This window comes from Vicia villosa, linkage group LG4 (assembly GCF_029867415.1).
Source record: "Vicia villosa cultivar HV-30 ecotype Madison, WI linkage group LG4, Vvil1.0, whole genome shotgun sequence".
NCBI classification, from domain to species: Eukaryota; Viridiplantae; Streptophyta; class Magnoliopsida; order Fabales; family Fabaceae; genus Vicia; species Vicia villosa.
In genome coordinates, this window is record NC_081183.1 from 97,863,556 (window position 1) to 97,880,138 (window position 16,583).

Below are 16,583 nucleotides of genomic sequence, written 5' to 3' on the forward strand. Positions count from 1 at the left end.
TATGCTTCTGAGCGTGATTCCATGACTTCAGTGCTTCTGCTTCTGAACTCAAGTTCTTCTGATGCTTCTAATAGACCATGTTCTGGTTCTGCTTGACCATCTTCTGATGTCTTGCCAGACCATGTGCTGAAGTTGCATACTGAACCTTCTGAGTCAAAGCTTCTTAGTGTTGATTTGTGCATACTCTTTATATATTTCCTGAAAAGGAAATTGCATAGGATTAGAGTACCACATTATCTTGAGCAAAATTCATATACATTGTTATCATCAAAACTAAGATTATTGATCAGAACAATTCTTGTTCTAACAATCTCCCCCTTTTTGATGATGACAAAAACATATATAAATGATATGAATTTGCAATCAGAATAACAGACGGCAAAAGACAATTACACAGTTATAGCATAAGCATATAAACATAATGTGAATGTGTCTCCCCCTGAGATTAACAATCTCCCACTGAGATGAATAATCTCCCCTGAAATTAATACTAGAAGAATTTTATAAATAAAAGACTTCCCTGAGTATTTCAGTAGAGACGTTCACATATGCTTGAACTTCAGAACATTCACTGCTTCTGATTTCTGCTTCCATAGGACAGCTTCAGAACATTGAATTTCTTTAGATCCTCAGAACATTCACAGCTTCTGATTCCTGCTTCCATCGGACAGCTTCAGAACTTGAATTTCTTTGATCCTCAGAACATTCACAGCTTCTGATTTCTGCTTCCATCGGACAGCTTCAGAGCTTGAATTTCTTCTTACATCACTTCATGCTAGATTGTATCAGAACATTGTTGAATGTACCAGAGCATCATCAGAGAATCTCTACATCCTGAAATGTTACAGAACAAAACTAAACGACAAAAGTCAGCATGAATGAATTAGAACATAAAATATGTTTCAGAACACATAATATGTATCAGAGCCATATAAGCCATATAGAATGTATCAGAACATATTCTATCATCAGAATATCTGAACATTCTTCCTTCTTGCTTCTGATTCTGAAGCTTCATAGCACTCAGCTTGCTTCAAGAATCCAAGAACTTGATTCATCTTGTTGCTTATTGATCTTGAATCTTCAATTCCTGCAACAACACAACTTAGAAACATATGAAGCTTGCAGCTTCTGTTAGAAATGTGGGGGCTTTCTTCCCGGCAACTGCTAATATAAATCAAATCATTTATCACTATTTCTCCCCCTTTTTGTCATAACATCAAAAAGAATGTAAAAGATTCAGATGTAGGCACAGGACAAATGGAAAGAGAAACAAATAGTCATTAATAAAATAAGCAGAAGTACAAGAGTTATGCAGAATAAGCTTTTCATTGATTAACCAAACAGAGTTACAGAAGATGTATGCTGATACACAAGTGCAACAAGCAAAGAAAACTACAAGGACACAAAGACTACAACCCTAGCCTAGTCCTCATCTAAGCTAGTATATCATGAATCCCAGCGTTGTTCTTGCTCTTGCTTGGTCATCAAATCTTGAAACTTTGCATGCCTGAGCAGCTCCCAGAGAAAGAAGTAAATGAATACAAAGGAGGAACTGAGAACAGTTCACCAGGAGAGAGCGTATTCTCAGATGGGCTTTCCCTTAACATAGAAGTTAAGTCCTTATGGAACCTAACTTCATCCAATATCTCAAGAAAGTCTTCTTCCTTTGGACAAATGTTGATAACAGCATCAAAGAAGAGATCTGACTTGAGAAAAACTTGGAATGCCATCCCGATATATGTTTCTCATCCTGTAACCGATTAACCCTTCCATCCGTTCTATTCAAATAGATCAGCCACTTTTGAGACTTAGTTTCTTCAACTGGTTTAAAGTTTTGATGAAGGGAACTAGGCGAAGGATTCATGATGAACGCTAGATCGATGAAGAATGAACTAGGGTGTATGCAAAAGATATTCATAGAAAAGTGAGAGAAAGAGAGAGAGAGAGATCACAAAGATTGATTGAAGAATGCAAAGAAATGGAGAAATAAATAGAGGGAATGTGGGGAAGGAAACGTTCTAGGGAAGGGAAAACGTTTGACGGATATAAAAACGAAAAAGAAAATAAAAGAAATGATGAATGGCATTTAATGCTACGTGACGAGAGGAGAGAGAAACTATGACAAATGAAGTGATAGAACAGTTACCTATGAAAGGCGCCTCCTCAACTGCACGCATGCTTGTCCAAATAGGGTAGACACGTGTTACCATCTGGAAAGCTAGATACAGCTGTATTTACTTTAAAAGATATTCTGAATCAACTCAGACAATGAAACGTTAGTAATAAACGAGTCACTACTTCTAATTGATTTAAAATCAGAACTTCTTATAAAAGATTAATCCATTCTTATTTCAGAAGATAGCCATACATAAGATTTTCTCATCTTCTCATTCTGGGCAAAGATCCATACCGATATTCTTCAGAATGAATTTAAACCTATCTTCAGCCAGGGGTTTTGTAAAGATATCAGCCCACTGATGGTCTGTATCCACAAAGTTTAAAGATAAGACACCCTTCTGAACATAGTCCCTTATGAAATGATGTTTAATCTCTATATGTTTAGATTTTGAATGCAATATAGGATTCTTAGATAAACAAATAGCTGAAGTATTATCACAGAAGATAGGAATGTTACTCTCAAATATTTGATAATCTTCTAACTGACTTTTCATCCAGAGCATTTGTGTGCTACAACCAGCAGCAGCAACATATTCTGCTTCTGTTTTTGAAAGAGCAATGGTTGCTTGCTTCTTGTTGTACCAAGAGATTAGATGACTTCCAAGAAATTGACAACTTCCAGAAGTACTTTTCCTCTCAATTCTATCTCCAGCATAGTCAGCATCACAGAATCCTACTAAGTTGTATTCTTTGGATCTTCTGTAAACTAAACCAACATTAGTAGTACCTTTCAGATACCTCAGAATTCTCTTAACCGCAGTTAAATGAGATTCTCTCGGATCTGATTGGAATCTAGCACATAAACAAACACTGAAGAGAATGTCAGGTCTAGAAGCCGTTAAATATAGAAGAGATCCAATCATACCTCTGTACAACTTCTGATCTACCTTCTTACTTACCTCATCCTTACCTAGTATGCATGTTGGATGCATAGGAGTTTTGGCTTCTTTGTAGTCAGAAAGATTAAACTTCTTCAGAAGTTCTTTCACATACTTGGTTTGATGAACATATGTTCCTTCTGATGTTTGATTGATTTGAATCCCAAGGAAATACTTGAGTTCTCCCATCATGCTCATCTCAAACTCAGCCTGCATAGATTCAGCAAACTCCTTTCCAAGTGTAGCATTAGATGTTCCCAAAATAATATCATCAACATATATTTGACAAATTAAAATATCCTTTTTAAATGTTTTACAGAAGAAAGTAGTGTCCACTTTTCCTCTAGTGAAACCATTTTCCAAAAGGAAAGAGCTCAAACGTTCATACCAAGCTCTAGGAGCTTGTTTCAATCCGTATAATGATTTCTTTAATTTGAAAACATGATTTGGAGACATGGAGTCTTCAAAACCAAGAGGTTGATGGACATAAACTTCTTCATCTATGTAACCATTTAAGAAGGCACTCTTAACATCCATCTGATAAAGAGTGATGTTGTGTTGAGTGGCAAAAGAAATTAATAGACGAATAGATTCTAACCTGGCCACTGGTGCAAAGGTTTCTGTATAGTCAATCCCTTCTTGCTGACTATAACCCTGAGCCACCAGTCTGGCTTTGTTTCTTACCACTTCACCTTTCTCACTCAGCTTGTTTCTGAAAACCCATTTTGTTCCTATGATATTGAATCCTTTAGGTCTTGGAACAAGATCCCAAACATCATTCCTTGAAAACTGATTTAACTCTTCTTGCATGGCAATTATCCAGTCTGTATCTTCTAGAGCTTGATCAACAGAAGTTGGCTCGATCAGAGAAACCAGACCTAATTGACATTCAGCATTGTTCTTGAGGAATGCTCTTGTTCTGATAGGATCATTTTTCTTTCCAATAATGACATCTTCTGAGTGAGCAGATGTGAGTCTAGATGATCTTCTGATAGTTGGTTCTTCAGAAATTCTCAGATTTTCCAAGGATGCAGCAACCTGATCTTCTGATTCTTTGCTGCTTTGGTTTTCAGCTTCTGAAACTTTTCTTCTTGGTTCTTCAACTTCTGAGATATCAATATCAATATCTGCAAAATTCTCAAACTGCTTTGGCTTTTCAAGACCAAGCTTATCATCAAACCTGATATTGATTGATTCTTCTACAATCAATGTTTCAGTATTGTATACTCTGTAGCCTTTAGAGAGTTCAGAATATCCAAGAAGGAAACACTTTTGTGCCTTAGAATCAAACTTACCAAGATGATCTTTAGTGTTCAGAATAAAACAAACACATCCAAAAGGATGAAAATATGAAATGTTGGGCTTTCTGTTCTTCCACAATTCATAAGGAGTCTTATTTAGAATAGGTCTTATAGAGATTCTATTCTGAATATAACATGCAGTGTTTATTGCTTCTGCCCAGAAGTGCTTAGCCATATTGGTTTCGTTGATCATGGTTCTGGCCATTTCTTGTAGAGTCCTATTCTTTCGTTCTACAACTCCATTTTGTTGTGGAGTTCTAGGACAAGAGAAATCATGGGCAATACCATTTTCTTTGAAGAACTCCTCAAAGAATTTGTTCTCAAATTCACCACCATGATCACTTCTGACCTTTATGATTTTACACTCCTTCTCAGTTTGGGTCTGAGTGCAGAATTCAAAGAACACTGAATGAGACTCATCCTTGTGTTTTAAGAACTTTACCCATGTCCAGCGGCTATAATCATCAACGATGACTAATCCATATTTCTTCCCTTTGACAGATGCTGTTTTGACAGGGCCAAACAGATCAATGTGCAAAAGTTCTAACGGCCTTGAGGAAGAGATAACATTCTTAGACTTGAATGCAGGTTTGGAGAACTTGCCCTTCTGACATGCTTCACAAAGAGCATCTGATTTGAATTTCAGATTAGGGAGTCCTCTGACAAGATTTAGTTTGTTAATCTGAGAAATCTTTCTCAAACTAGCATGTCCTAATCTTCTGTGCCAGACCCATTGCTCTTCAGAAACAGACATAAGACAAGTCACCTTCTGATTCTTAAGATCCTGAAGATCTGTCTTATAAATGTTGTTCTTTCTCTTTCCTGTAAATAGGATTGAGCCATCCTTCTGACTTACAGCCTTGCAAGACTTTTGATTAAAGATTATGTCATAACCATTGTCACTTAATTGACTTATGGACAATAAGTTATGAGCTAATCCATCTACTAGAAGAACATTAGAAATAGAAGGAGAGTTACCAGACTTTATAGTTCCTGAGCCAATAATTTTTCCCTTCTGATCTCCTCCAAACTTCACTTCTCCAGCAGATTTAAGCACCAGGTCTTGGAACCTAGACCTTCTTCCTGTCATGTGTCGCGAGCATCCAGAGTCCAGGTACCATGACATGTTGTGCTTTTCCTTCTTTGCAGCCAAGGATATCTGCAATAGGAATAATCTTTTCCTTAGGTACCCACATTTTCTTGGGTCCTTTCTTGTTAGTTTTCCTCAAGTTCTGATTGAACTTGGGTTTAGCATTATAGGAAATAGGAGGAACAGAATGATAGTTTATGTTCTGAGTTCCATGATATTTCTTAGGTTTTGTCAAATGCTTCTTGGTGTGTGTTATGTGAAAGCTTTGAGCATGTGATGTGTGCCTAATATCATGGGAGTGGCCAAATTTAAATTGGTTATACAGAGGCTTGTATGATATTTTCATATCATCCACAAATTCAAGCTTGTATGGGATTTCACCCTCATAACCAATGCCAGCTCTTTTGTTTCCTGACACAGCATATATCATAGAAGCAAGTTGACTTCTGCCAATACTTCTAGATAAAAACTTTCTGAAACTTAAGTCATATTCTTTCAGAATATTGTTCAGACTTGGAGTAGATTTTTCAGAGACAGAAGGAGATCCAGTATTTTTGGATAAATTTAAAACTTTTTCCTTCAGTTCAGAATTCTCCACTCCAAGCTTCTTAGTTTCAAATTCAAATAGCTTTTTCAGCTTCTTGTATTTGATACTAATCTGAGACTTGAGTTCCAGAAGTTCTGTTAGACTGGAAACTAACTCTTCTCTAGATAGTTCAGAAAATACCTCTTCAGAATCTGATTCTGATGTAGATTCTGATCCGTCATCAATTGTGGCCATTAGTGCCAGATTTGCCTGCTCATCTTCAGAGTCTGATTCTGATTCTGAATCATCCCATGTTGCCATAAGACCTTTCTTCTTATGAAATTTCTTCTTGGGATTTTCCTTCTGAAGTTTTGGGCACTCACTTTTGAAGTGTCCTGGCTCATTGCACTCATAGCAGACAGCCTTCTTCTTGTCAGATCTTCTGTCACCAGAAGATTCTCCTCGTTCAAATCTCTTTGAACTTCTGAAGCCTCTGAATTTCCTTTGCTTGCTCTTCCAGAGTTGGTTTACCCTTCTGGAGATCATGGACAGTTCATCTTCTTCTTCAGATTCTGATTCTTCAGGATCTTCTTCTCTAGCCTGAAAAGCGTTAGTGCATTTTTTAACATTAGATTTTAATGCAATAGACTTACCTTTCTTCTGAGGTTCATTTGCGTCAAGTTCAATCTCGTGACTCCTCAGGGCACTGATCAGCTCTTCCAAAGAAACTTCATTCAGATTCTTCGCAATCTTGAATGCAGTCACCATTGGGCCCCATCTTCTGGGCAAGCTTCTGATGATCTTCTTTACATGATCAGCTTTGGTGTAGCCTTTGTCCAGAACTCTTAATCTAGCAGTCAGAGTTTGAAATCTTTAAAACATCTTCTCAATGTCTTCATCATCCTCCATCTTGAAGGCTTCGTACTTCTGGATTAGTGTAAGAGCTTTGGTCTCCTTGACTTGAGCATTTCCTTCATGAGTCATTTTCAAGTACTCATATATGTCATGAGTCGTTTCCCTATTAGATATCTTCTCATACTCAGCATGAGAGATAGCATTCAGCAAAACAGTCCTGCATTTGTGATGAATTTTGAATTCTTTCCTTTGATCATCAGTCATTTCGCTTCTTGTGAGCCTTACACCAGTAGTTTTAACAGGATGTTTGTAACCATCCAACAGAAGATCCCATAGATCAGCATCCAGACCAAGAAAGTAACTTTCCAGTTTATCTTTCCAATATTCAAAGTTTTCACCATCGAATACTGGTGGTCTAGTGTAACCATTGTTACCATTATCATTGTATTGCTCAGCTGAGCCAGATGTAGATGTAGATGAAGGTGGTGGAGTCTCAACCATCTTGACTTAATGTTTTTCTCTTCCTGAATCTTTTCTAAACACGGTTAAGTGCTTGCACCTTAGAACCGGCGCTCTGATGCCAATTGAAGGATAGAAAAACACTTAGAAAGGGGGGTTTGAATAAGTGTAGTTTCAAAACTCGTAAGATAAAAATAATTTGCACAAGTATTTTTATCCTGGTTCGTTGTTAACTAAACTACTCCAGTCCACCCTATACAAGGTGATTTACCTCAACTGAGGATTTAATCCACTAATCACATGAGCTTACAATGGTTTTCCACTTAGACAACTTCTAAGTCTTCTAGAGTCTTCTGATCACAACTTGATCACTCTAGGAACAACTGCTTAGAGACCTTCTAAGACTTCTCTAGAGTATACTGATCACAACCCGATCACTCTAGTAACAACTGCTTAGAAACCTTCTAAGACTTCTCTAGAGTATACTGATCACAACCCGATCACTCTAGTCCTTTACAATTTAATGTAAACAAATTCTAAGAGTATTACAATTGCTTCTTAAAAGCGATAATCACAAACTGTGATATTTCTCTTACAGATTTAAGCTTAGACTCACTAAAGTATTACAACAGTAATGTAGTGAGGTTGAAGATGAAGTTTGATAGCTTTTGAAGTGAACAGCAAGATAGTATCAGAGATAGTTCAGAATTCGTTCAAAGTGCATCCAAAATTCGTAACCTTGCTTCTCATCAGAACTTCATATATATAGGCGTTTTGAGAAGATGACCGTTGGGAGCATTTAATGCTTTGCGTATTCCGTACAGCATTGCATTTAATGTTTCACTGTTTTGTCAACTACCTCGAGCCTTGCTTTTGCTGTGACTACTAACATTGCCTTTAATAGCTTTTAACGTTCCTTTTGTCAGTCAGCGTAGCCTGTCATCTAGTACTTGATTCTGATTTGTTTTTTGTAAATACTACGTTGAAAATCATCAGAGTACAAACAGCTTGGTGCAGAGCATCTTCTGATCTTCTGATCTTGATATGCTTCTGAGCGTGATTCCATGACTTCAGTGCTTCTGCTTCTGAACTCAAGTTCTTCTGATGCTTCTAATAGACCATGTTCTGATTCTGCTTGACCATCTTCTGATGTCTTGCCAGACCACGTGCTGAAGTTGCATACTGAACCTTCTGAGTCAAAGCTTCTTAGCGTTGATTTGTGCATACTCTTTATATATTTCCTGAAAAGGAAATTGCATAGGATTAGAGTACCACATTATCTTGAGCAAAATTCATATACATTGTTATCATCAAAACTAAGATTATTGATCAGAACAATTCTTGTTCTAACATAGGTTTCTTCCATTGCACATACGGTGCATCCATATCAAGAACATCAATATCATGCTTATTACAAATTTCCATAACGTTGGATATAACTCCTTCCCATCCATCATTCCTCCTTTGTTGTAATTCTTGTTTGGCAGCATTGACAAGTGGCAAAAAATTCAAAAGATCTTGCCCACGCTTTTGTAGTGCTTCACTCAAATCATTTGTAAATCCTAAAATCTCAACCATCTATAACATGAAGATAAAATCAAAAGATTGGAGCACATCTGGAAAAAGCATAGTTTCACCATATTTTTCAAATGATGTATCCTTCCCGGCGTCTTCAATTACCCCAATAATGGCATCATACAAAGTCATCAAAATAGTTAGAGTTCTAAAGTGGAAACCCAAACGAGTGTCACCTACTCTAACAATGGATGATTCTTTATTTAAGCCATTGCTAGTCTCTATCAGGCCCTCTTCAATCAATTTAGCAAACTGAGTTACTTGTTTGTCCCAAAGCTATTCATATATCTTGTTAGAAGATCGTGTGTAATTAACAAGCATATTGACCTTACCGGAAAAAAATCACTAATATCTTTGTGAGTCTTAGCACATGCAGAAAGTGTCAATTGAAGCTGTTGGGCAAAACAACGCACATAATAAGAAGATGGATTCTTATTTTGGATTAAAGTTATTAAACCAGCAAACTTACCTTGTATATTACTAGCTCCATCATACCCTTGGCCACTAATGCTAGAAAAACTCAAGCCATTAATAGACAACAACTTCTCAAGTTCCTCCTTAAGTGACTTAGCACTTGTTTCTTTAACAATTACAATCAAAGAAAACTTTCTTTTACCAAAAATTCACTATTAACATAGAGAATAACAATAGACATTTGTTCTTTACCAGCAACATCACCAGATTCATCAATCAAAACACAAAACATAACATCTGTAATATCACATATAATTTGTTGTTATTTCACATGCACAAGCAACAGCAAGATCCCTTTGAATCTTAGGGTTATTTCTCGAAGTCCAGTCTATTACATTAGCTATCTTTGGGTTAACTTTTTTTAGTGTCCACAAAATCAAGAAATGGCCCCTTAAATAAAGAGTTAAGGGACTCATCACTCCCTCGTAATGGCATGCCACACCTTAAAAGATACTTAGTATCCATAAGAGAAGTGTTAAACAATCGTAGGTGGACTTATGTAGAACTCACACCTATATGAGGCTGGTTTATATCAATTTATGTGTCATACATGTTAGAGTAACGATACTAAATCATCCTCCTAAAACAATGTAACACAATGAACAAAACCAAAAGAAAAAGAAGTAGATAGAGAAGGAGAGATGATCAAACACAAAGGAAATAGATAAAGGGATCATCTATCATCAATTTAACCATTCCAATTCATAACACAATGGGAAAAACTTATCACTAATCCAAAGTAACAAAAATGATCAAATGATCATTTAATCAATATGTTTGAAATGGTGAAAGTTCATACAACCAAAGTATCATTCATGGACCAATTGAAATTGATGAAGCATTAATCAGCCAAGTCATGATCCAATCGAACAAAAATTCAAACAAAAAAAAGAATTTAAAAAAAGATTAAAAAGGATTTTAAAATGGAAATTGAATGGAAAATTCAAAAGTAGCAACAAAACATCAAATAAATTGCCAAGAAAATTTGAGAAAGTCAGAAATATTCCAAGTAATTAGATCTTAAAAGTTGAAGAGAAAAATGTTAGAACAAGATTTGTTCTAATCAATATTTTGTGTTTTGATGATAACATTATATATGAATTTTGTATAAGATAATGTGGTACTCTAATCCTTTGCATTTTCCATTTCAGGAAATATATAAAGAGTATGCACAAATCAGCGCTCAGAAGCAACTGACTCAGAAGCAACTGACTCAGAAGGTTCTGGATGGCTTCATCAGAACATGCTCTGGAAAGACATCAGAAGATGGTCAAGCAGAATCATAACATGAACTGAAAGCATCAGAAGAACGAAGTCAGAAGCAGAAGCTCTGAAGTTCTGATGGTATCACGCTCAAGCTCTTCAAAGTCAGAAGACAAGAAGATGCTCTGCACCAAGATGTTGACTCTGAAATTCAAACATTGTTATTCTACAAATCTGAGTCCAGAAGAAAGTACAAGATGACAGGAAATTAAGTCTAATCTCTGACTGACAAAAGGAACGTTAGAAGCTACAAAAGGCAAAGTCAGTAAAAGCAGGAAAAGCAAGGCTCGAGGTAGTTGACAAAAGTGTGAAACATTAAATGCAAAGCTGTACAATTCACGCAAAGCATTAAATGCTCCCAGCGGTCATTTCCTCTCAGCGCCTATAAATAGAAGTTATGATCAGAAGCAGAATAAGAACACTTGTGCAAAATACTGAAACGCTGTCAAAATCAAATATCAACGAACTTCATCTTCAACCTCACAAACTCTTGTAATATTTAGTGAGTGTTAAGCTTAGAACTTAAGAGAAATATCACTGTTGTGATTATAGCTTTATTAGAAGCAATCTATACTCTTGTAAACATTATTTTACATTGTTTGTAAAAGGTTCCTAGAGTGATCAAGTTGTGATCAGTAGACTCTAGAAGACTTAGAAGTTTTCTAAGTGGTAATTTCCTAGAGTGATCAAGTTGTGATCTGTATACTCTAGAAGACTTAGAAATTTTCTAAGTGGATAGCCATTGTAATCAGTTGGATTAGTGGATTAAATCATCGGTTGAGGTAAATCACGCTAAGGGGGATGGACTGGAGTAGTTTCGTTAACAACGAACCAGGATAAAAATAATTGTGTTCATTGTTTTTATCTTACAAATTTTTGAAGTCACACTTATTCAATCCCCCCTTTCTATGTTTTTTTCTATCCTTCAATTGGCATCAGAGCGCTGGTTCTAGGTGCAAGCACTTAACCGTGTTAGATAAAAGATTCAGGGAGAAAAACACAAAGTCAATATGGTTGAAACAACTTCATCTACTCCTACATCTGAAAAAACAACAATGGTAATGGAAGCAATAGTTTCAATGGCTATAATAGACCCCCAGTTTTTTATGGGATCTAGTGTTGGATGGTTACACACATCCTTTTAATGCTCAAGGTGTCAAGGTGTCTAGACAAGCCATGAGTGATGCTTAAAAGAAAGATTTCAAGAATCATCATAAGTCTAGAACTATATTGCTGAATGCTATTTCTCATGCTGAATATGAGAAAATAACAAACAGAGAAACTGCTCATGACATCTTTGAATCATTGAAGATGACTCATGAAGGTAATGCCCAAGTCAAGGAGACAAAGGCTCTTGCTTTAATCCAGAAGTATGAAGCTTTCAAGATGGAGGAAGATGAAAATATTGAAGCTATGTTTTCAAGATTCCAGACTCTGAGTGCTGGATTAAGAGTGCTTGACAAGAGATATACAAAGGCTGATCATGTCAAGAAGATCATCAGAAGCTTGCCCAAAAGATGGGACCCAATGGTGACTGCATTCAAGATTGCTAAGAATCTGAATGAAGTTTCTCTTGAAGAGCTGATCAGTGCCTTAAGAAGCCATGAAATAGAGCTGGATGCAAATGAACCTCAAAAGAAAGGTAAGTCTATTGCATTAAAATCTAATAATAAAAAATGTACTAACGCTTTTCAGGCTGAAGAAGAAGATTCCGAAGAGTCAGAATCAGAAGAAGAAGAAGATGATGATGATGATGAACTCTCTATGATCTCCAGAAGATTAAATCAACTCTGGAAAAGTAAACAGAGGAAGTTCAATCCAGTGTTCAGAATATAACATACACATCCAAATTAAACTCTGAAAAGTAAACAGAGGAAGTTCAATCCAGTTTAATGTAAACTCTGAAAAGTTCAATCCAGTGTTCAGAATATAGCATACACATCCAAATTAAACTATGAAAAGCGATACACATCCAGATCATCTACATAAGTTTGATTCTATACTCTGAAAATGTGTAAAAATTAATTATCATATGGAAATTAAAAAGAAAATAATAAAAATTACTAAAAATTATTTTTAAATTATGAAAAAAAATCAGATAGAAAATATTTTTACTGATTTATGGAAAACAATTGGAGTCAAAAGAGCTATTTAAAAAAATCAGAAAAGAAAGAAAATATTAAAAAGGGTTAAATACTCTGCCATTAGGGCGAGATTTGGTTTCCCCCTATTAATTTTTTTTAGATTCCCTTATAAAACACAGATTCCATTTTCGATACCCCTATCTAGGGCTGGCAATGAACCACACTAACACGAAAATAGTTCGAAACTCGATTCGAAAATTAAATCGTTGAACTAGGTTCATGAACCAAATGAGCTGAGTATGAGCTAAAAACTAAGTTCATTAACTAAATGAGCTGAACTTGAACTATACATAGTTCGACTCGTTAGGTTCATGAGTCAACTCGATTATATATAAGATAGATTATATTGTCTTTAAGAGTAGGTTTAAATATTTGCTCTAAACCTTAGTATCATATTTTATTTTAATCTAACGGTTTTAATTAATAGTTTATATTCTCTAGTGAGTAAAATATTTCTACAAATAAAATTAACATCTTATAAATTCCAATCTTATAACTTTTATTTTATTTCTATATTTTTTATTTAAAAAATATTAATTTAAGATGTCAAATATATATGTAAAAAAATAGACTTTAAAAAATTACTTTTAAATCCGTGAAATAAGCGAGTTGAACCTAATAAGATAAACCTAACGAGCTGAATCGAGATGTTCGTGAACTTCTAACAGGTTGAGTTTGACCTGAAAAAAAAGTTCGAGATAAACTCGAACTCGAACTCAAACTCGGTCAATTCTTAACGAGTCGAGTTTGAGCTGGAAAAAAAGTTCGTCATGAACTCGAACTCGAACTCGGCCAATTCTTAACGAGTCAAACTGAGCTGAGGTGAGTTCGACTCGACTCGACTCATTTCCAGCCCTACCCCTATCCTTTGTTTGGCTGACTGGGCGAGGGGAATCTTGCAAGGTGGCATCCATGTGGTTTTTTAAATATTTTTTATTTATTTAATTGTCATTTTAAATGTCATGGCATTTTATTTAATATTATTTTAAGTTTATAAAAATTAAAAATTGTAGTTTTCCAAAATTTTGGCAAAGACAAGAATCAAACCCACATAAATATTACACGCTTCCACTAGGCTGATTGGTCTGTTTGTTATGTCATATTATGAAACTGAAGTTATATAAATATTAAATACTGTGAGTTTATTACTGACACAAAAGCATGCAGTATATATAATTGATACTCAAAATTAAGTTTGTTACTGAAAAAAAACGTTAACATTATTTGTAATAACATTAACATTATTTATAAACGTTAACATTTATAAACTAACATACATTTTTTGTAATGACATTTTATAAACTAACATACGTTTATTATTTTGTTTATGTTTTATTATAGTATATAATAAATATTAATTTATATAATATATACAGTTAATTAAATACTATACTAATTATATACTATAATATACATGTACATTAATAATTATATACTATATTAAAATAATTAATATAATAATAAAGTTAGTTTAAAATTTTGAACGATAATTAATATAATAATAAATATTAGTTTATATACTGTACATTACTATAAAAACAATGTAGTTTATAAAAAAATGTTAAAAGTATATATATGTCAGTAATGCAATAATTAAAAAATGTAGTTTATAAAAAAAATGAAGTTTATAAAAATTAATTAATTAAAATAAAATAAATAGATATTGCAATAATTTAAAAAATTGAGCAATAATTATATTAAAGTGTATATATATATATATATATATATATATATATATATATATATATATATATATATATATATATATATTACATTTATTCATTTTATAACCATTAATATATTTTATAAACTATTTTATAATATTTTTATATTATTTTATGTAATATTTAATATAGTGTACATTAGCCTTTTTTTATATAACCATAATATATAAAGTACATTTTTTATAATATATATAAACTTGAAAAACAAACTTATTTATTATTATATTAATGTTAAAGTTAATAGTGTTAGTATGTATATATACTATAAGTATATACTGTTAGTATACCGTTAAAATTAGTTGAGTTGTATATACTGTATTAACGTATTATATTAATTGAGTTTGAAATAATAAAAATCAACAAAAAGAAGTAGTTCAGTTGGTGGGAGACTCGCCTCCCAACCTATTGATACTAGGTTGTAATGAGATTTTCCACGCCCATTCAGCCAAACAAGGGATAGGGGGTAGCGAAAATGGAATCTGTGTTTTATAAGGGGGGTATAAAAAAAATTAATAGGGGGAAAATCGAATCTTCCCACCAGAGCGCGCGCACTTCCGTATCGTCTTCAACCTCGAGTGATTTCTACAAATCCATGAACTCTGCATTTTAAGCTCAAACAACACATGTTTAAGCTTCTACTCATATCATCGTACACGTCTCTTTGCTTTAGAGCCATTGATTGCCTCTGAGCAAAGATAATTTGCTCAAGAACACGAAGAACCCTAGTTCTTCAAAGTAAAATTAAATGACAAATATGCAAGATAAATTCCAGGTAAGAGAGGGATTTCAATCAATGAATCAAGACGAAGAGTGTGTTAACTTGTTTGCTCCCAATTTAACTCGTAACTACCTTTTTAGTTGGAGCTTCGAAGGTCAACAATGGTGGAATCGAGTTGAAGGTTGCAGGTAGTTTCAAGCTTCAACAATGGTTCATTTAGATTCAAATGATGCCAATGAGTGATTCTGGGCAAAGAAATGAAGCAAAAACAAGCTTAATTTGGGAAAAAGATGTATGGTTTTTGAAGCTTTTCATGAGTGAAAATGGCAGAGGTTTTTGTGGATATTCAAGCTTGCAAATGAAGAAAAAAATGGTCCTCTATTTATAGGAAAAGTATAGAGCTCATGGTACGCGTGAAATCAGATCTAAAACGTGTGAGCTGTAACATCCTTCTAAACCCCACAACAATCAAATAAATATTTTAGAGTAACATGAAACAAGGGTGTTACAATTCACATTTAAAATAATTATCAAATGTCATTGTCATGCATTCACTGAGGAATTCATCATAATACATAATAATTCATGTCAACACAGCGGAATTTAAATCATACGGATAAGTTCAACATCTTTTAAAACTTCATCCTTCAAACTCAAAACAAACAATTAGAGTTATAAAACATAAACTCAAAACATTACGTCCCCCAGTGTTACACTATATCAGAGCATGACACCTGACGCTAAACTAAAACGCACTGACTCATGAGCTAATCCTCACCGAGTCGGAAAGCCGCTACCTCAATCTGAAAATAACAACATGTAAGAGTGAGTCTCATCGCAATTAACAAATATTATTGCATCGTAAATAATAACATATCATAGTTATACCATTCACCCAATTGTATTATATTCATACAATTCAACAAACACACAACTAGCACATCATCAATTCATAACACTGAAACACATTCAATCATGTTATGAAAATCATGCATATGGATGAACTGACACTATGCATGTGGTACCAATCATCATCAATGGGAATAACCCACCGACCGATCCAACATCTTCAAGATACGGTCCTGCCAGCACAAATTCCACACAATGGGAATTATGCCCTTCACTTAACCCCCACATCATCAGGATTCAGCCCTCAACAAATGATTATGAATGAATGCAACATATATAACATACTTATACCATCATCGTCATCAAGTATGTTTAAATATATATTAGTATCATTCGAATATCATCCAATTATCATCATTATACAACTCATAAATCATCACATGATTATTATTTCAAACATAGCATGTATTAACACATCTCATCACATATATGTACAATACATCATTCATCAAGAAATAAAATCATGTTTCAAAATAATTGTAGTTA

General features: G+C 34.3%; 1 protein-coding gene across 1 annotated transcript; it reads right to left on the minus strand.

Moving 5' to 3' along the window:
* Positions 1–8,619: 8,619 nt before the first annotated feature.
* On the minus strand, positions 8,620–9,571 carry LOC131597553 (uncharacterized). The gene is made up of 4 exons (XM_058870244.1): positions 9,532–9,571; positions 9,198–9,445; positions 8,971–9,141; positions 8,620–8,868 (listed from the first exon to the last, which is right to left on the minus strand). The coding sequence occupies exons 1-4, from the start codon at positions 9,569–9,571 to the stop codon at positions 8,620–8,622; spliced, it is 708 nt and encodes a 235-aa protein (XP_058726227.1).
* Between the last annotated feature and the right edge of the window lie 7,012 nt (positions 9,572–16,583).

Coding starts and splice junctions, on each gene's coding strand:
- LOC131597553 (XM_058870244.1), bottom strand. CDS start 9,571: ATGTTTTGTGTTTTGATTGATGAATCTGGTGATGTTGCTG. Junction 9,142..9,197: donor ATATTAGTGATTTTTTTCCG/GTAAGGTCAATA, acceptor ATATATGAATAG/CTTTGGGACAAACAAGTAAC. Junction 8,869..8,970: donor TGTATGATGCCATTATTGGG/GTAATTGAAGAC, acceptor TTCATGTTATAG/ATGGTTGAGATTTTAGGATT.